Source organism: Aphidius gifuensis, linkage group LG5, assembly GCF_014905175.1.
Source record: "Aphidius gifuensis isolate YNYX2018 linkage group LG5, ASM1490517v1, whole genome shotgun sequence".
Classification (NCBI taxonomy): Eukaryota; Metazoa; Arthropoda; class Insecta; order Hymenoptera; family Braconidae; genus Aphidius; species Aphidius gifuensis.
The window spans coordinates 5,078,721-5,099,934 of NC_057792.1; the positions used below are offsets into that span (position 1 = coordinate 5,078,721).

A 21,214-nucleotide genomic window follows, 5' to 3' on the forward strand; every position below is an offset into this window, starting at 1 on the left:
AAAAATATGTGATAATAAAATTTTAACGTGTATAAATTCACACGTCAGTTTTACGTATTGTTAATTCTTTTGGGAATAAATTTTTACAGATTTAAATTTTCCATGACACAAAAATTTGTCCCTTGTTTCGAATTTTTTTTTCTATTTATTTTTATTTTTTTTTGGAATAATTAAAATGATTTAAAAATAATATATGTCAAAGGATTATTTTTTTCTTGTTTTATATTTTTTGCTTTCAATAATTCATTATCTTTTTTATTTGATATCTTGATTTTTTTATTGTCTTAAATTGAAAGTCATTAGTCACAGTGACATATCTAACTCAAAGATATTTTTCTTCAACAGATAAATCTTATTTTTTTTTTTTTTTAAACTTTTAAAAATTTTTATTTATACTCTTTGCCCTTTACTCAATCACCTCTTTTTTTTTTACTATCGCGTAATACGCCTTGAAACTTTTTTACGGGAGCTCATAAGGTTTACAGCTTTTTTTTTTTTTTTGTTTTGTCACTTTTTCGTTTACCTTTATTCCACTTTTGAAACCAGCAAAGTGTCAGACTTGTAGATGACTTGTTTAAACTTTTCGTTGTTAAAAATGAAAAAAAAAAATTTAAAAGATTAAAATAAAAAAAAAAAATTTTTTTATATTAAACCCGCACTCACTAAAATTGAACTTTGTTTATAATTTGGTAATTCACGTTAATGATAAAATTAATTAAATAATACATTTTTAATGAAAAAAAAAAACAAAAAATTAATACACTTGTTTTTTTAAATTTTAAAATTAACAATTAATATATTTTTTTCATTTTATTACCGAAATTTAATTATTAATTTATAAAACTTACTTTTGATTTTTAAAAATTTATTGGTGATAATGAAGACCCGTGTATTTTTCGACACAAATGTACAACGAACAACCGTAGTGGTGTTACTGATAGAAATACTGAGGTACCGTTAAGCAGGGAATACTTGAGCCAACCCTCTGGGTGGAAAATTGAGGGGGATGATTGTCGAAGTGCGCCTGTGAGTTCCCGGGTTTGTCGACGACGCGTTGAGCCCCTCTTATCTAAATTTCTAAATTATTATTAAAATAAAATATTTATATACATATTTCTAAATATATATTTATTTTAATTAATATATAATTTTAAATTTTTCTTTTTACTTATTTTATTTAAAATATTAAATTTTATTTGTTAAAAATTATTTTGAGCAAATAATAAAAATGAAGTTATTATATTTTTATGAAATAAATTTTTTTATATATATTCAAATGGCAAATATTCATAGCAAATAAAATTTTATTTTATTAAAATAAATTTTATATTTGACTGAACAAATTTGAGTGATAACATAAGGTGTTGAAATAAAAAATTGAATAATAGAAAATATTTTCTATTTTTTTTATTTTTTTTCTGCAGTCAAGTTTTATTATAACTGTGTTTTATATTATAACTGTAATGCACACACAATTTTTTGTTAAATATAATTATTGTTATTCCGGATGTTGTTGAAGAATATTGTGCAAAAATAATCAACACTTTGTTATTTTTCTTTTTCTTATACATGTCTAAAAGAAAACCGTGGGATAAGGTTAATAATTAATAAATATAAAAAAAAAATTATTTTTTCTTTTAAATATTCTTGGTTTATTTATTCTAATATTTATATTTTCTTTTTTATGCTCAAATTTATTAATTATTTTTAACATATTCAGATGTTTTGATAAAAAATTTCTTTTTCTTCATTTGTTAATATATTTGATTTAAAAAAATTTCCAACATTTGCTGAATGAATTTTAATTAATTGACGTCTTTCATTATCAATTTTAATTTTTCTAGCAATTTCATTATCTTGATAAATTTTTAATTCATTTTTTAATTGTTCCAATGATTCTTCTTGTAATTTACGTTTATTATCAATAATTAATTTTAAATCTTTTTGATAATTAATTTTTTTAATACGTTGTTTATCAATTGTTAATTTTTTAATTTTATCATCTTCCATTATTTTATTCATAATATCATCAATAAATTTTTTATCATTTTTACGATATATTAATTCACTTTCTAATGATAAATACATTTGTTGTAATAAATCTTTAGCTAATTGTTTTTTAATTTTATTATTATTTAATAATATATTATTTTCTTTAATTATTAAATTATAATTAATATCTTCTGTTATTAAATTATTTATAATTTTATCACGTTCTTGTTGTATATATTGATTATCAATAAATAATTTTGCAACTTTATCAATAATTATTTGACGTTTTTTAAATTTTTCAATACGTATATTATTTATTTCTTCATGTCTTTTATTAATTTCAATTATATAATTTTTATTATTACTTTCATCAAGTAATTCACGTTCATTTTGAATACATTTTTTTATATATTTTATTTCATTAAATAACATTTGTTCACGTCTCAATTTATTTATCATTATTATACGTTTATTTATTTTTTCAATTTCATATTCTTCATCAATTATTTTATCAACTTCAATGAGTACTTGTCGTTCACGTTGTAATTTTTCATCATTATATTTTTTTATATTTTTATCATGTAATATTTGTTGTTCAAGTTCATTTTTATATTTTTTACATTCATTTAATTTATCTAATTTTTTTTCATTATCTTCTTTTATATGTTTTTCAATTTCTTTATTTATTAATTTATTTCTTAATTTTTCACGTTCAATTATTGCATTATTATCAGCTAATTTTTCAGCAATTTGAGCTTCAAGTTCTTTCATCATATATGCTTTACGAAATTCAGCTTCAAGTTCAGCTATTTCATCACAATCATTTATACTATTAGAAAATCTTTTAAAATACTTTTTTGACATTATTATTATTATTTAATAAAATAATAGAAAATTAAAATAAATAACTTGATTGCAATGTAATTAATCACTAAATTTCAGAAAATATTGAATATTTAAAAATTTTTTTTTTTTTCGAAACGAAAAGTTAATTTTTTGTTTCGATTTCTACAAAGGTTCGAAACTGACTGACCACCAGCTTTTTATACAAAGGTACAAAGGTACAAATGAACACCTGTTTTTCGAACCCTCATATTTATTGGTCGTAAAAAAAAAAAACGTACCCTTCCGGTACTTAACTACAAGGGCTGTAAATTTTTTCTATATTTTTTATTTGAATGCACAATTGCACAGTTAGAAAATATTTATATATAAATGCAATTTACAATTTTATAATATTTAAATTTATAAATAATGATATTTAAATTTATATTTTCCATGTAGCAAAAAATCAATTGTCTCTCTGTGTTTCATAATTTAAATTAAAAAAATCATCAACAATTTATTATTGCAAAATATAAAAGTAAAAGAAAAAAAAAAACAAGTGGATAATAAGTAACACTATATTTGTAAAATCTTTTGTATATATAATATTTTATATTATTCATTTCCCCTTCCAGTGTTGATAAAGGACCGGATGAACCAAGGCCCAACCGATGGAGGGTCCCACACACTCGTGTGTTTGTTACTCGTGCTATGGCGCGGAAAGCCGGTTAGTGAGTTAGTCTGTTTCGAACCTTTATAGCATTCGTTGCATAGAGTTTTAATTCAACCCGAATAATATAAAATTTATAATAAATTTTTAAAAATAATATATAGATAAATATTTTACGTAAATATCTCAGTGATTAATTGTGTTTATAAGCAAATAACCAAAAAAAAAAAAGGATTACATTTTGGATTATTGATAAGTTTTATAAGGATTATCACATAAAAAGGTAATAATTATTTTTTAATACAATCGTATTTTACAATTAATTTTACGATTGTATTTAAATGAAAATATTATTTTTTTAATTTTTATTTTGAGTGTTCAATTGGAGTATTATAAATTTTTCTAAAAAATAAATAAATTATAAATAGGGTTGCATTTTGGAAAAAATTAAATTACTATACTCGTGTAAAAATATTTTTCCGGATTACTCCGAAATTTTCCGTACAATCCCGTGTTTGTGTCTCAATCGAAACGAATTTTTTTTTTTCACGAAATTTCGATTACAGAAAAATACAAAAAAATATATTTCGAAAATAAAATTTACATAAATTTTCAACGATAAATTAAATGGCAATATATCAATAATAAAATAAATAAAAATACAGCCTTAATTTATGTACCCATTGATTCACTCTAAAAATTATTCTTTCAGTAGCCTAATATATATATAAAAACGATTATTTACAATCCATTTATAAATTATATTTTTTTATTTCTCTTTATGCATAATCTCCGTGCGTGACCTTTTTTTTTTTTATTTATTTTCTGACTTTCATTGTTAAAACTCGTTTAGATTTTTTTTTTTTTGAATCGTTGAGTTAGTAAAAAAGAGTTTATGTTAATCATTCAATATATACAACAGATGAAAAAATTCTATACAGTTTCTAAATCAAGGACCCTTTTGTGTTTGTGTTTGTATTTGTTTGTTCATTTTTTTAAAACTCTTTTATATAAACTATATCAAACAAAATATATATATTTTTTTTTATTTTTAAAACTAATTAAAAGTTAATTAAAATATCAGTTAGTAAATATAAATAAAACTGTGTATGTATTGTTTTAATCTTATTACGAGTCAGTAACATCGACATGTTCACCCACCGTATCATAAATTTTGTCGATTACAGAAATACATATAACTTTTGTAATTTATCTTCAAAGTAAATTACACTTCAGTGAACTTAACTTATGAACATTTAAAATAGTATTATATTTACCAACAATTAATATAATCTATATAAATCATAAACTCAAAATTGACTTGTAAATATAATTCAAAAAAAAAAAAAAATAACAAAAAGTTTTTTAAAAATATTTTTGATAACAAGCATGCTTTATTTCATATGCATATGAAATAAATTATATATCAAAAATTTATTCTTAATTAAATTTATATAATAATAATAATAAATTAATTTTCAAATCATAAATAATAATTTAAATTAAATTTTATAATAATAAAAAAAAAATTTAATTATCAAAACATATTTATTTTTTCAATACAATTAATATTAACTTGTCAATCAAATTAAAAATTTTTTTAATAACAAAAAAAAAATAAATTATAAATTAAATTAAAAAATTATTATTATTATTATTATTTTTTTACGCAATAAGAATTCATTCATTACGACAATTTGTCAAATGAATTTTTTTTTCTATTTTTTTCTTTCATTTAAAACTTGATTATTTATTTTTTTTTTTACTTTCATTTTACCAACAGTTATGTGATGTTGTGTAAACACGTGTTGTCGTTAAGTACATCTATATATATATAGAAAAAAAAAAAAAAATTCTTCATATAATATACTGTCTCACCATATATATGCGACTTTAATAGACATCAATTATTACGGAAAGTTGCGCGTTCAATGATCCAATGCCATCACTACACGCAGCTAAGCGTAAAATAATCATCTGTCGTTTTTACGATAGACTGTGATAATAGCCATCAGAAAATTTTATGTTAACAAACAGGGATAAAAAAAAAGAAAAAAGAATATATATTTTTTTTCTTCTATTCCAATCTATCTATCATTCGACAGACTGATGGGGGATGAATATTTGTTTCGCAACCATCAGCTGCACCTTTTTTTTATAACCATCGATCTTATCATATACTTATTTTTTTGTAACATCAAAATTGCGGTAAAAATAGAGCTAGGATAACGATCTGTCATTTGGTATTTTTTCGTTTGAAAATATATTTTTTTTTTATGTTTAAAAAAAAAAAAAAAATTATACACAGCGATTGGTGAACTACATCGTTTGTCAATTTGTAAAGAATGTTATGTATATCTATAGGGTTTAAATTGAAACGATTTTTACAAACCCCTTTTTTATTTGTATTATTATATTTCATGTTAAACATGAAAAGAAAAATATATATATATATCGTTTGTCAATTGATTTTCTACATCTGACATTATATAGAAAATTGACATGTGGTGAATTTTTTGTAAATTCAATTGAACGGATTTATAATATTTGTTCAGGGATTTATGTGCATATGTACAAATTTGTAAATAGCATTATAAAAATTGCTGCTGCTTTTTTTTTCTTTAAATTAAAATTATTTCTCTATACTTAAATTTAAATTTTCCCTTTAACAATGATTGTTCAAATCTATATATATTTTACAAAATGTTAGCGTTAAATTGATTCAATTGGGGTAAATTTTTATTTATATCAGTCACACATTTTAACTTGAGTGGCTAAAATATGAATTGAATTTTTCAAACACTCAATAATCATCACCCTATTTTACAAAATTCTCCAGCTGTCCATTAGATGATTTTTCATTATTTTTCAAGTGAATACCAAGGGTAACCCAGGGTCAACACGTGATGACCTTTCATTTTATTTTTTTGATAAAATTTATTTTCAAATGAAAATAAAAAAAAAATATATTTTAGTATTTTTTTTTTTTTACATTTTATAATCTAAAAATAATAATAAACAAAATATAATAATTTTTTTTCTTTTTTTTTGAATTTTGATATATTTAGTTTGACCTTTGAAAAAAAAAAAAAAAAATCGTCAATAATTTTTAATAAAAAAATTAAAGGTTTTTGTTGTAAATAGATAATTGAAAATTTTATATTTAGAAATATGGAAAAAAATTAAACGTTTTTTGAATTTATAATTGGGGCTGGAAATATAAATTATATAAATAGTAAAATAAGGGATGTAAAAAATTTTGATGGATAACTAAAAATTGACGCGATCATTTTTTTTATTTTTTTTATTTTATCGAGACAGCACACACCTGAATGACAGCTGTATATGAATTTTCTTTGACCCTCTCTTGTTGTTTTGTCTAGATCATTTTGTAGATATGTATGTATAAATAAATTTCAACCCCTCGTGTAAAACCAGGCAGATTCGTTATGGCTGTTGATTGCGTTATAAGCTACCCTATTATGTTACTTAATTTTAACATAAGGTATACCTTGACATACTGTTGAATGACTTGCAAGTTTCATCATTTTGTATTTTTATTTTTTTTTTCTATTTTATTTTCCATCATCTATTTTTATTTATTTTTTTTTTTATATTCTGTCATTTTTTTTTCTTTTTTATTTTGTTCAATATCAACCAATAATTTACGAGGTATTTCAAATTATATATATTTCGTTGATTGAAAAAAAATATTAAAAATCAAAAAATATTCAATTTTATAATATAATTTATAATTTTTTTTGATATTTTAAAGGGCTAGATATATATAAAATTATATTTTATCAATTAAAAGAATAATAAAAAATTATTTATCTTTACTTTTATTGTTTTTATTAATTTTTTTACTAATTTTCTTTTTTTTTTAAATATTGCAGTTTGTAAAATAGAAATAATAAAAAATCACTATGTGACTGCATTGAGCCAAGATGATAATTATCATTCATCTTTGCTATAAAAGATAATCAGTGATTTGATCGGAATGGGAAGACGTTCAGGTAAAGATAAAATAAATCATTTTATTTTCATTGCTCAATACAAACAAAATAAAAAAAAAAGATTTAACTTTAAAAATAAAACATATCATTAGATTTATTATTTTTTTTCAATAATTAAATTACCACTTCTAAACAATTTTCCTTTTTTTTTTTTTTAATCAAGATTTATGATTTTTCATTTCACTGATACTTTTTTTTCTTTTTTCTAATGAATTGTTTGTCTTTGTGTCTGTTTTTTATATACATCAATGATTAATTTAAAATAATTTATTTATATCCCAGGTGCTTGTTCAAGAGGATCTAAAAAAAGTATTTTATTTTACACAACTGATTGTGGTGACGATAAAGAAGACATTGGATTAAAATTTCAACAACGTTCAGTGTCTCTTGTAAGTAAAAAAAAGAAAACAATTTCATCAAAAATAATTTAATAAAACAAAATTAAAACAATAATAATAAATGTAAATTTTACATCACATGTAAATTAAACATTTAAACTAAATTTATTTATTTTTTTTCATTTAACAAAAGTGCTGACTATAATAATAGTAATAATAATAATAAAAAATATTACAGATGCATCTTCAAGATAACACTGTAAGGTCAAGTGTCAGGCGTCATTTCATGACGTAGATTAAATTTTTCTTTTTTCATAACTCTCTGATTAAATCAATAATCCAAAATACATATATTCATATTCAACGTGTCTCTATATAATAAAAAAACAAATAAAATTAAAATTAATTTTTTTTAATGCTAAAAGTATATATTAATGAGACTTTGAATTCTGGTTGAAACAAAAAGAAAAAAGATAAAAGTTTTAGTATTCAATTATTTAGGAATTTTTTGAACGATAATCCTCGAGGCAATTTTCAAGCAGAAAAAAAAAAATATACTGGCCTTTTGAAGGTTTTTTATTCTGAAGATAATATTAGTTGTTTGAGAATTTTTAAAAATTTTTTTATTATTCAACTTTAAATATTTTTTTTCCAAGAAAAATAATAATTTTCAAATTTATAAATTAAGTAAAAATTTTGATTTTTAATTGAATAGTTTTATTGGAAATTTTTTAAATTTACATAAATATATTTTGACCTTTTCGTTATGATTTTTGAATGATAATATATCATGAAAATTTGTATTTTATATTATTATCATGACCTCTAAATAATCGCTCAAATAGTTAATAATAAAAATAAATTTTCATGATGATCATTAGTCTCCCTAGTAATTTAAAGTATATTTACATTATTTGATAAAATTAAATTGAGCTATTCAAGGTCTAAACTAAACGCACATCAAATTATCATTTTTAAATAATTTAATATTTTTTTTTTTAATTTTTAAAATAATAGGTTATTATTTATTTATATATATATTTTTTTTTAAGCTTAATTTTATACTTGTTTTTCAAAGTGAATAATAATAAATGAAATAATTTATTTTCATTACTGTAATTTTTTTAAAAATTTATAAAAAAGAAAAAAAGCTTTTTTCATTGTTCAGAAGGTAAAAAAAATTCTTTGTGGTTGTCGAGATAGTCCTTGTTGAAGTTTTCAAATTATTTTTTTAATATTTTTTTATTTTTTTAATATGTTTTATATTTTTATACACACAAATATGCGAGTCACTGTATACCGTATATACTATCTCGTGTGAATCGCAAGAAAAAAGATATCCAAGACCTCAACCAGCTCGTCTTCTCTGGTCACTGTTATTTTTTTTTTGTACTTTTACTTTTTTATTTTTAAATTTATATGCTACTTCCACTTGTAGATATACATCATCCTGTATTGTAGAATTAATTTATTTTTCTTTGTAAATTATAACTTGAGATTTTAATTTGATTATTTTAATTTTTTGTTTAATTATCAGGAAAATTATGTGAATTTTACTTTTTTTCTTAAATAATTTTCTAATTTATTTATTAGTTAATTAATTAATTATATTTTTAAATTACTGATTATTTATTTCTATTGTTTTTTTTTATAATACTTTATTATTTTCTTTGCCCAATGCAAAGGAAGTTAGAGTGAATTGCAGACCGTAATGGCAAAAATTCAAAATTCAAAATTCATTCCTACATTTATAAATAGACTTTTTCATCGATTTTTTTTTCTAGTAGGTCAGTTTAAATGTCAAGTTATTAGTTTAGTTAATTTTAATAATTAATATTGAAAATTATTAACAACAAAAAAATTATAAATAAAAAAATAATAAATGTGCACATATACACATTGAATGTTGCCGCGATAGACGATAATCACGATACGATACGATACGATAATCACGATAGACGATACGATAATCCAAATTTTTATCGTGACGATATGGCGAGACGATACGAGATAATTACGATAATGCGATAATAGCGTCAAAAATTTGAAATGAGCTATCCTCGTAATTTTTTTTTTATTAAATTGTGTAGGACCCCAGCAAGTCTAGAAAAAAAAATGGGAATTTTTGAAACCGTCAAAAGAGGGTAGGGAGTGGATTTTAAGGGTTTTTAATTTTTTTGTCAATGATTTTAAGTGTTATTAATTTTTTTGTCTATGGCAGAGTTGAGCTATCCTTGTAATTTTTTTTTTATTAAATTGTGTAGGACCTAGACAGACTTAGAAAAAAAAATGAGAATTTTTGAAACCGTCAAATAAGGGTAGAGAGTGGATTTTAGCTGTTTTTCATTTTTCCGACTATGATGGAAATGAGCTATCCTCGTAATTTTTTTTTTATTAAGTTGTGTTGAACCCCAGCAAGTCTAGAAAAAAAAATGGGAATTTTTGAAACCGTCAAAAAAGGGTAGGGCGTGGATTTTAAGGGTTTTTAATTTTTTTGTCAATGATTTTAAGTGTTTTTAATTTTTTTGTCTATCGCAGAGTTGAACTATCCTTGTAATTTTTTTTTTATTAAATTGTGTAGGACCTAGACAGACTTGGAAAAAAAAATGAGAATTTTTGAAACCGTCAAATAAGGGTAGAGAGTGGATTTTAGCTGTTTTTCATTTTTCCGACTATGATGGAAATGAGCTATCCTCGTAATTTTTTTTTTATTAAATTGTGTAGGACCCCAGCAAGTATAGAAAAAAAAATGGGAATTTTTGACACCGTCAAAAGAGGGTAGGGAGTGGATTTTAAGGCTTTTTAATTTTTTTGTCAATGATTTTAAGTGTTTTTGATTTTTTTGTCTATCGCAGAGTTGAGCTATCCTCATTATTTTTTTTTCATTAAATTGTGTAGGACCTTCGCAAGTCTAGAAAAAAAAATAGGAATTTTTGAAACTGTCAAAAAAGGGTAGGGAGTGGATTTCAAGGGTTCTCAATTCTTTTGCCAATTAATTAGTTTTATAAAATGTAATTTCAAATTATTAACAAGAATTTCGTCATATTCACGATATTCTCGTAATAATTACAAAAATATCATCATATTCACGACAATTTGGCAATAGTAACAAGATCGGCGATAATGTCGACGATAATTTTGACGATAGTCATGACATCGACGATACGATACGATAATGCATTCGACGATACAATAATTTCGTGAAAATTTCATAATCCAGTCATTATCGTATCGTATCGTATCGCGGCAACACTAACACATTCAATTTTTTATTTTAATTATCAAATTACTTTGTTACTCTTCAAGTTAAATCATCAAAATTAATCACTAAAATAAACCAATATTTTACCTGTCCAAATTGAAAAAAAAAACAAACAAAAAAGTATATTTTTAAATGTAGCATAAAATTATGAATTTTCCAGTAAAAATCAAATATTTTACTTCTCTCAAATTAATTATAAAAATAATAATTTTTTTTGATCATTATTTTACTTTAATAATAACAAAATAATTAAATCAATTAAAGCTTGATTATATATACCTATATTTTTTTATTTCATTGTTAAAATCGAAATATACAGTAGTTTTTTAATTTATACCTCATTTAGATATTATTTTTAGATTTTAATATTTTTTTTTTTTATGGTGCACATTATAAAAATGAAATTACAAAATGACTTTATTTATAAATTACCAAATGGATATTTCTTGGTGATAAAATTCTTATCACCATGCAAAATCAACTTTACTATTGTGCTTGTATTTATATATTTTACTTTGGTTAATTACTCAACGCCATGCTCATGTTAACTATACAATAATTCTAAAGCTATATCATTAAAATTTTATAAACTAGAAATTGAATAAAAAATATATAAATAATCAAAATTATTATTCAAATAAATATACCTATATTTGGATAATGATAAAAAAAAATTATAACAAGTATATAAAAACAAAAATTATACTAACGAAAACAATGAAAAAAAAAAAATGTATATATATATTTAAAATAACAAGAAAAATAATATTAAAACTACATAATTATTATTAAAAAAAAAGAAATAAGTTAGCCATTTATTATTGTTATTATTATTATCATAATGATGTGAAAAATCAAGTGGTAAAAAAATTATTATAACTAGAAAATAAAGCCCCTCGAGTGCAAGATTTTCTTGTATAAGTATTGTGATTATTTTAATGTTGCTTCTTTACCTTCAATTCACTTTAAAAGTTTTTGTATTTGTGGTTGTAATATTACCTTGACTTTAAAAACAGTATACATATCTCTATAACAAATTACTCTTGAATTTATTTTCATGATGTACATATACACTCATCAAAATTTATGGACAATGAAAAAATAAATAAAATACAAATCACCCAACGGCATATCAGACAATAAAATTCACATTTAAATCATTATCTAAGTGTTTATAAAATAATTTTTTTTTATTCTTTATTTTGTTATTTATTGCATGACATTAGTTGTAAATAAAATTATACAAATAGTCAAATTTTTAAATCAAATATTTTATCAAAATACAAGAAGAATTTAATTGTCATTTAATTATATTTATTTAGTGTTTTAATCATAAATTTTTTAGTTGATTAATTTATGTAATTGATTATTTATTAACAATAATAAATTATTAGCTAATTAATATTACAAAAATAATTGACAATTTGATAAAATATAAACCTTGAACTTTGACATTACATATTTATTATAAATAATTTATAAAATTTGAAAGATAACCAAATTATCCCTTGTTATAATATAAACCCTTATTTATCATAAAAATTTTTTTTTTCAAATCTCTAGAGTAACAAAGGTTAAAACTGCTTCATATCAATGCCTTTTTTTATTTTTTTATTTTTTTCATACTTTAGATATACAAGTAACACATAAACTCTTTTTATCTTTGAGACAAAGAATATTTTCTTTTTTAAAAAAAATAAATGATCAAGTCTAGATTTTTCTTTTTTTTTTTTTTTTTCTACTTTCATTATTCACTTTAAAAACCTTTTTTTTTTTGTTTTAACTTGAGGGTTACACTATAGCAAAATGATAAATATTCTTCAATGGGTTTTATAAATTTATTAAGATTAAATTTTATTTATATATTATTTATTTTTTTACAGACGGCTCTTCATACTGGTGTTGGTTCACAGCCACAATATATCGAGCCAAGAATGGCCCAACTTGAAACCCTTGAGGCTAAGGTAAGACAAATTGATGAATAAATAAAATATATAAATCATTGTTGTTGTTGTTGTTTTTGTATTTTATTGTTATACTATAAAAGTGATTAAAGTCAAATTGTTAAATTTACATAGATTAAATGTATTAATAAAATTTTAATTTTAATATTATATATATAAAATCAAGTTTAAAAAATAAATTTAAACATTTTTTTTTTATTCATTTTCAATGCAGCAATTTAATGACAAAGTGTTGCCAAAAAATTTTTAACTTTTAACGTTCAAGCAGTGATTTATATGCAGATATTTTCAAACTAAATAACTTTTTTTTTTTTTTTTTCGATATAATGTGGAGTAAAAAGGTGGATCCCAATATCTTGTTTGAGACCATTAAAATTGCCTTTTACATCGATATTTTTATATTTATTTTTATATTATTTTTAAATTTATATTTTTATTTTATTTCTTGATCTTTTTTCAGTGGCGTAACAAACATGCAATCTTCTGGTGTTATTTTTATAAATTATTTATAAATTTTAAATTTAAAAACAAAAAAAAAAAAAAAACATGATAATATTTGCTGCATTTAATTTCATGCTCATTCATTTGTAATTATGAAATTTTATGATTTTGTTACGAGAATGACAAGGGTGAAAGATTTTTCTTCATAAAAAAATTATTTTATTTCGATGAAATAATATTTCCATATAGTAATTTCTATAGATATTTTTTTCTATAATTTTTTAAATTCTCACAATATCTTTGTTTTAATTTTGATTAATTTGTAGTTTTTTTTTTTTCTAAATTAATATATGACATAAAATTCAAGTTAAATTAATGTTAAACTTTATGACTTACAAAAGGGCTTTGTGTTATTTATTTTTGTTGTATATATGGTCAATATTCAAGTGTACGCCCTTGGGCCCAGACCGTGAAATAAAAGCCAGACAAAAATGATCTGCCTGGTAAGATTGCGGATACATTGAGAGTCAGCAACCTTTTTAACATCGTCTGGTTTTTATTTTATTTTTTTTGTTTATATTCTTATTTATCATTTTATTTTTTTTATCTATTCAGTACATGCGAAAATAACATTTAAAAAAAATAGAAATGTCTTCGTTTTTTTCCTACTCAATTTTACTATTTTGCTTTTTATTTTGTATATTTCATTTTTTGACTTTTACTGTAATGAAAAATGCCAACAACAATATGTTTCATTTGAAAAATTGCTCTATTATTTTTTTGGTTAAATTTTTACAAGACTTTTTGTGTGTGTTTTTCAATTTTTACCACATGATGAATTAGAAATACAATGAAACAAAAAAAAACAAAAATAAAAACAAGAGACAATTTGCTTTTTTGTTAATTGTTTATATTGACTTTCAAGTTATAAAGTAGAAGTACCTTGAAAAGCATTATCCTTCTTCAAGTTTCTCAGCAAAATATAAAATAAATAACCGTTAGAAAGTTTTGTGTATATGCGGATCTTTTTGTACCATGTGTACGTGTTCACTTAGTCTATAGCTTTTTAACATCAAGAAAACAACTGAAACAGAAAATGATAACACCCATTTCGGGTTTCCCTAATGATATACTCCTTTTTTTTTCTATCTGGTATATTTTTTTTTATACGGAAATTCAGTCTTATATAGTAAAAAGTTTTCATCTATATATACCCTAAAGATTTTCCAGTATTTCCTGTTGTTTGTTTTATAATTTTTTTTTTTTTTTCATATTTTTAACTCTTTTTTTAGAATTATTAATTACTCAACACTCTTGTGTATTAAAATAAAAATTCTAATACCTCTTTGTTCAAGACTAATGCATTATTATTTTTTTTTTTTTCTTTGCAAACAATCTCAGATATTGGATAAATTTTCTTTTTCCATTTTCAGTATATAGACATTGTATATATAAAAAAAAAATATATTCAAAATGTGACAAGCAATCTTATATAGTTACTGGACAAAAAAATCTTGCAGAAAAAAAAAAAAAAAAAATGCAAAGCTATTTTGAAACTACACAACTTGTCCCTTGTCCATGTCTGAATGCTATAAATCTTGTCTGACGGTGATAACTCTCTCACCCCTTGGTAATAGCACCATATAGACATACTGTCAGGATGGTGTTAGGAAGGATTCACTAGAATATATATTCTTATTTTATTTTTTTTTTAAAAAGTCGAGATTCTTCTATCAGCAATATCTCTTTTCATTTCGTTTTTTTTTTTTATCTTTTTCAAGGAAAAATGAATGAGACTCTAAAAAGAACCTTCACATTTATTTACAGACACTATTTGCGGTCACTGCATCTTCTTTATTTATTTTTTATTTATTTATATTTATTTATATACAACAACAACAACAACAACTATTTTATAGTTTTTATTATTCATCATCACTTTTTTTATTTTTTAACACCTTATCCTTAAACATGTTCAACCACCAATATTCAACATACAAACCGCAACTCCCCACAGAGAAAATTATTCAACCTTTTTTTTTTTTTTTTATTATAAATATATTATACTATTTGAAAATACAAATTTCATTTGACTTTTGTATATATATTATTTTATATTTATCAATATTTTTTATAATATAAAATCAATAGTTAATATCTTTTTATTTCTTGCCTTCAAGATGTAAATTTTTTTATTTTTATCTAACAATAAATTATAATATATTAAAATATTTTTAAATTTTGATATTGACAAATATTGATTATATTTATTGATTGATATCTAGATGGCAAATATTGAAGTATCATTATCAACAACACCAAGAAGAAAAAAAGGAGGAAGTATATCCGGGGGAATGACCTCACCAGCCGGTCACAGAAACAAGGATCAGTATAAAGAGGTCGATGCTCTTAGGGTTGCCCTTCGGGACAAGGAGAACATAATCCAAACGTGAGTTAAGTCAATGTTAAATTTAAATGTTTTTTTTTTTTTCAAGTCACGAATTCATATATGTTGGTTTTTTTTTTGAAAAACTATTATCATTTTTTTGTCTTTGATTTTTTTTTGTGCTAATATATTTTTTCATAAATTTACAGACTCAAGGGTCAATTATGTAATACATACAGTAATCGTATATCATCAAGAAATGGTTCAGCACCCTTGACTGAAGCTGATAAAAAAATAACAGAAGATAGATTACAAAGATTAAAACGTGATTCTGATAATAAACGTCTTACAATTAAAAATCTTAAATTTGCATTAGAACGTCTAGACATAACAGAGTAAGTAAAACAATATTTTTTTTCTTATTTTTTCAAAAATAATTTTAATTGTGTTTATATATTTTTTTTATATTATTTTAAATAGCAACATTGACATTAAAATACAACAAGCAGAATTAGAGTATCGACTTGGTCGTGAAGAACTGGAGTTGCTGACGTTAAGAGAAGAGAGTCGTGCACTTCAAGCTGCTCTAGAATTGGCTGAGACCCAAGAAAAACAAAAAAATTGTACAATATTCAGGTATACATTATACATGAACAAAAATAATTATCATTATTATCATGTTCAATGCTTTATTATTAATAAATATTTTTTATTTAAAAAAAAATAAAACTTATAATATTTGCAATAGATATTTCTTAAAATAAATTATATATTTACACATAAAGATAGAAAGAAATATTTTTAAAAATAATAATTATCTTGTCTAATTAGACAGGGTAAAAAAAAATAATGACTGACTGACCTAGATTTTTATATTTTTAGCTGTGTTTCGGATACAACACAAATGACAATTCATGCTGTTGAAATAAGTGCAGATCCAAAAAGTCCACGTTTTGGTGCTGGACCAAAAGATGATGCTGCTGGTATTTATGTTGATTGGGCTGTTGAAGATTCTGGTCTTTGCAAGGGTGACAGGTTTGTATATTATTTTGACTAATTATTTAAGAAGCTATTTTATTTAAAATAAATTATGTTATTAATATTATTTAGATAAGTTGAAATTGATTGATTATATAAAATTCATCTGACACAGTGAAAAATATGATTTCTTTTTAAATCCGCTTATGAGATTATAACTGTCAAGGTATTTTGTTGAGTCAATGAAATACACAAGTATCATTTATAATATATATATATGATGATGATATTTATATAGGCTGAGAAAGTATATAAATAAAAAAATAAAGGATACACAATAACACGTTGTGAATGTCAGATATTATGTTGTTATATATACATACATAAAAGTTCATTGTATATACAATCGTCAAAGAACAATGAGCAATCTTGATATATATTTTTATTTCTCAGGTAATCACTGTTGCGTGAATGCATACAACTGTTAGAAAAAATTTAAAAAAAAACAACCGGAAGTTCGCTCTATGCTCTCACTAATTGTCAATGTCCTCGAAATAAATGTTAATTTATTTTTTACAATATAATAGTTACTTAGTTTTTTTTTTGTTTATAAATTTATTTAATCGATTTTAAAAAAATGTATTAAATATTTTATGAAAGAATTTTGTTATTTTAATAATTAAATAAAATATTAATAATGAAAAATTTTTATTTATAGAATTTTGGAGGTAAATGGAAAATTAGTTGTTGGTGCTGGACGTAATGATTTTGCAAGATTATTAGCTGTAACACCAGAAGCAGCACAAATAATAGTACTAAGAAAAAGTGAATCATTAGCAGCTTTAAGAACTTTAAGATCTGATAATTTACGTTTAACACATAGAATTGGATATCTTGAAGAACAAGTAAGAGATTTATTATCACAACCATTAAGAACAGAAAAACCAGTTGTTCCAATTGTTGAATCACCAATACGTAAAGATAATAATAATCATCTTCAAGTATTTCAAAAAGGACCACAAGTAACAGCACTTGTTGGTAATTTACCTGGTTTAAATGCTCGTAGTTCTTGTGATTTACGTCAAAGTATATCATCTGGTATAAATAATCGTCAAAGTGAACATTCAAAAAGACTAAATGATATGCGTGATAAATATAATAGAGAACAAGATATAACTGATGGTACATCAAGTCTACAATATAAACCACGTAGTAAAGATAAATTATCACCTGGTTTTCAACTAACACGTTCAACAGCTAGTCTTGATATTAAAACACAAAATAATACACATAGAAGACGTTCATCAAAATTTGATACAGCTATTGATCATTTTAATAATAAAAATCGTAAAAGTACAAATGCATTACAATCACTTGAATTTGATTCAGAACCAACGTATTATCGAATGCAGGTAAATAATTAAAAAAACATTTTTTAAACAATTAAAATTCAGTTAATTAAAATTATATTTTATTTTTTTTTTTTTAAATAGGATAATCAATCACGAGCATCAGAACAATCTGAAATATCTATTAATAGTTATAATACTCAAGAACGTAAAACACGTCCAACACCACCAAAAAAACCTCTTAGATTATCATTACATCGTACAGCATCACTTCAATCAGTTGAAAATGCACCACCACCAACATCACAGCAACAACAACAACAACAACAAATTGAAACACCAAGAAAACCAGCTAAAAGAAATTATCGTGGTGATTTATCATTAAATGGTCGATTAGATAATGATATGACTTATCAAACAAATGATCATCCACCATTACCACCACCAAGAACACCATCACGTGCTGAATCTTGTCAAAGTGCATTAAGATGGCCATCACCAAAACCACGACCACATCTTGCTTCAGTTACAATTGACAAATGGTGTTAATATTTAATGTAAAAATAATTTTAAGCAATTATTGCCCAATGTGCAATTATCATCATCATCATCGTCATCATAATAAATAACATAATAATAATTATTATTTTCATTTTAATTAAGTAAAAGATGATATATTTTTTAAGAATTTACAAAAAGAAAAAAATGTTTTTTTAAATATTAAACAGACTGTGTATGAAAATAATATTATTAAGGCAATTTAATGAATAATTTTTTGTAATTATTATTATTTTTTTAATGATAAACGACAGAGTCGAGCCAAGAGACTGTTTAATTGAAGTAAACTTGTATTTCCATTGACAATACCAAGATGAGTTACTCCAATTTCCTGAAAAAAAAAATAAACAAAAAAAAGCAAATATATTTTTCGTTTTTTTTTTTTCAAGTATTTTAAGTATTTTTTTTTCATTCAAATTACCTTGATGTATTCCAATTTTTTATCTTCATCAATATTTAAATTTTTACATACTCTAAATATGTTACTAATTAAATCATCAGATGAATATCCCATTTTCCATAAATGTTGTAAACTTCCATATGCTTTTGATATGTCACCTTGTGTACAAAATTCAAGCATTTCTTTGATCAACAATGGATGTGGTTCATCACATACTTTAAATACATTTTCACTGTTAACATGACCAAATCCATTACAAGTTGATTGTAAATTATTTAATGCTTGTCTCATGTCACCTTGAGCTGTAAAAATAATTGCTTCTAGACCATCATCAGTATAAGAAACCTGTAAATAATAATTTTTTTTTTAATGATAATAATCATCTATTTAAATTGATAATGATATAATAGATAATATTTACATTTTCTTTAGCACAAACATCAATGATTTTAGCTAAAACTTGAGCATCAGATAGTTTTCCATATCTTAACATGGCACATCTTGATTGTATTGGTTCAATGATTTTTTCACTGTTATTACAAGCAAGTGCAAAACGTGTTGTATTACTGTAAATTTCCATTGTACGTCTTAGTGCTTGTTGTGCACCTTCTGTCATACTATCAGCTTCATCAAGAATAATAATCTTGTGTTTACCTTGTGGTAAATTTACTTTTTTTTGTGCAAATAATTTAATTTTATTTCTAACAACATCAATACCACGATCATTTGATGCATTTAATTCTAATACAGTATCTTTAAATGCTGGACCAAGTAATATTCTTGCAAGACAAAGAATTGTTGTTGTTTTTCCAACTCCTGGTGGACCAGCAATAATAATATTTGGTGCATTACCATGTTGAGCAAATATTGCTAATCTTGCAACTGTATCCTCATTACCAACAATATCAGAAAATACTTGAGGACGATATTTTTCAATCCTTAAAAAAAAACAATAGTAAACAAATTTATAACCTTAAAATTTTATTTGACAATTAACTTTTTTTATATAAAGATTTTTGGTATTTATTGAAGGTACATACCATGGTAGAGTTGAATTTTTACCAACTTTTGTTGTTTTTTCATTACTTGTTGATGGAACTTCATCAACATCCATTGATTCATTGACAATTTCATCAGCTGCCATGGTTTACTTTGTTTATTTTTAATAATTTGTAGTGCTACTGTGCTTCTTTTAGAATAATTTTAAGCGGGAAATTGTAGGTTTAACGATTTTACCAACAGAGTTTCTTGGAAATTATTAAGTAGATTTTTAAATACCTAATAATTTAATTGTTAAATAATAATTATTAATTGTTATTGATCAAATTGACCGATGTTTGATGGATTTTCTGTTAATTATTATTTTATAATTTTAAAAAAAAAATAACCGGCAGTCATTTTGTTCCATTTAAACATGTAAATATGTATATGTCAATTAAAAAACAAACAAATACTTAAATTATATATATAAAAAAAAAAAAAAAAATACTTAACCTTTCAAAATTATCAAGTAATATTAATTTATTATTATGATAAATTAATAAAAATTTAAAAATGTATTTTAAAAATTTAAAATCAAAATTATCATTTAATTAAAAATTATGTTTTATTTGAATTTTAAAAAAATTAATCAAAATGTTTAAGTGTATATTATTATATTATTATGTGGAGAGCATCAAAGAGGATTGTAGTTGACTGTTTTTGGTCTTTGGCAAGGTGTCTAAATCCTGCCTCAATTATAAATGAATTAGAAGATATTTCAATTTATGAAATTGAAGATATACCAGGTAATTTTATATACATCAAATGAAATAATTATATTTATTATAATAAATGGTATTACAGATAATTTACAATCACAAAATGTTGTTATTGAACAACAACAACGACAAGCTGAACCACTTCAGCATAGACCAGATACACCGGTTAGCCAAAGACGTTCACCACCGGAAGTTGTGTCAAAAGTACGTCAAGCAATTGAAGAAATGACAGGTAGACCAAATCGTGAAGTACCACCAGGAGATCATTTTTTATT

General features: G+C 22.7%; 4 protein-coding genes across 5 annotated transcripts in view; 1 reads left to right on the top strand and 3 right to left on the bottom strand.

The window, feature by feature from the left end:
• Window positions 1-938, bottom strand: part of LOC122857143 — a 28,695-nt gene extending 27,757 nt beyond the window's left edge. For both annotated transcript variants that reach the window (XM_044159158.1, XM_044159159.1), the window contains exon 1: window positions 524-938. The gene's annotated coding sequence lies outside the window, so the exon portion shown is untranslated. The remainder of the gene's footprint in view (window positions 1-523) is intronic.
• A 514-nt stretch (window positions 939-1,452) lies between these two features.
• Window positions 1,453-7,035, bottom strand: LOC122856260 (interaptin-like). Its single transcript, XM_044157954.1, has 3 exons — window positions 6,977-7,035; window positions 1,786-2,821; window positions 1,453-1,458 (listed from the first exon to the last, which is right to left on the bottom strand). The coding sequence occupies exons 1-3, from the start codon at window positions 7,033-7,035 to the stop codon at window positions 1,453-1,455; spliced, it is 1,101 nt and encodes a 366-aa protein (XP_044013889.1).
• LOC122857142 lies at window positions 3,538-18,927 on the top strand. The gene is made up of 10 exons (XM_044159156.1): window positions 3,538-3,770; window positions 7,384-7,503; window positions 7,786-7,892; window positions 12,987-13,067; window positions 15,794-15,957; window positions 16,104-16,289; window positions 16,375-16,530; window positions 16,777-16,929; window positions 17,591-18,284; window positions 18,366-18,927. Exons 2-10 carry the CDS (start codon window positions 7,488-7,490, stop codon window positions 18,768-18,770), a joined length of 1,962 nt encoding a protein of 653 aa, XP_044015091.1. The 5' UTR covers window positions 3,538-3,770; window positions 7,384-7,487; the 3' UTR covers window positions 18,771-18,927.
• Window positions 18,928-19,008: 81 nt separating this feature from the next.
• Window positions 19,009-20,359, bottom strand: LOC122857145 (replication factor C subunit 2). The gene is made up of 4 exons (XM_044159163.1): window positions 20,220-20,359; window positions 19,601-20,117; window positions 19,201-19,524; window positions 19,009-19,110 (listed from the first exon to the last, which is right to left on the bottom strand). Exons 1-4 carry the CDS (start codon window positions 20,321-20,323, stop codon window positions 19,009-19,011), a joined length of 1,047 nt encoding a protein of 348 aa, XP_044015098.1. The 5' UTR covers window positions 20,324-20,359.
• Between the last annotated feature and the right edge of the window lie 855 nt (window positions 20,360-21,214).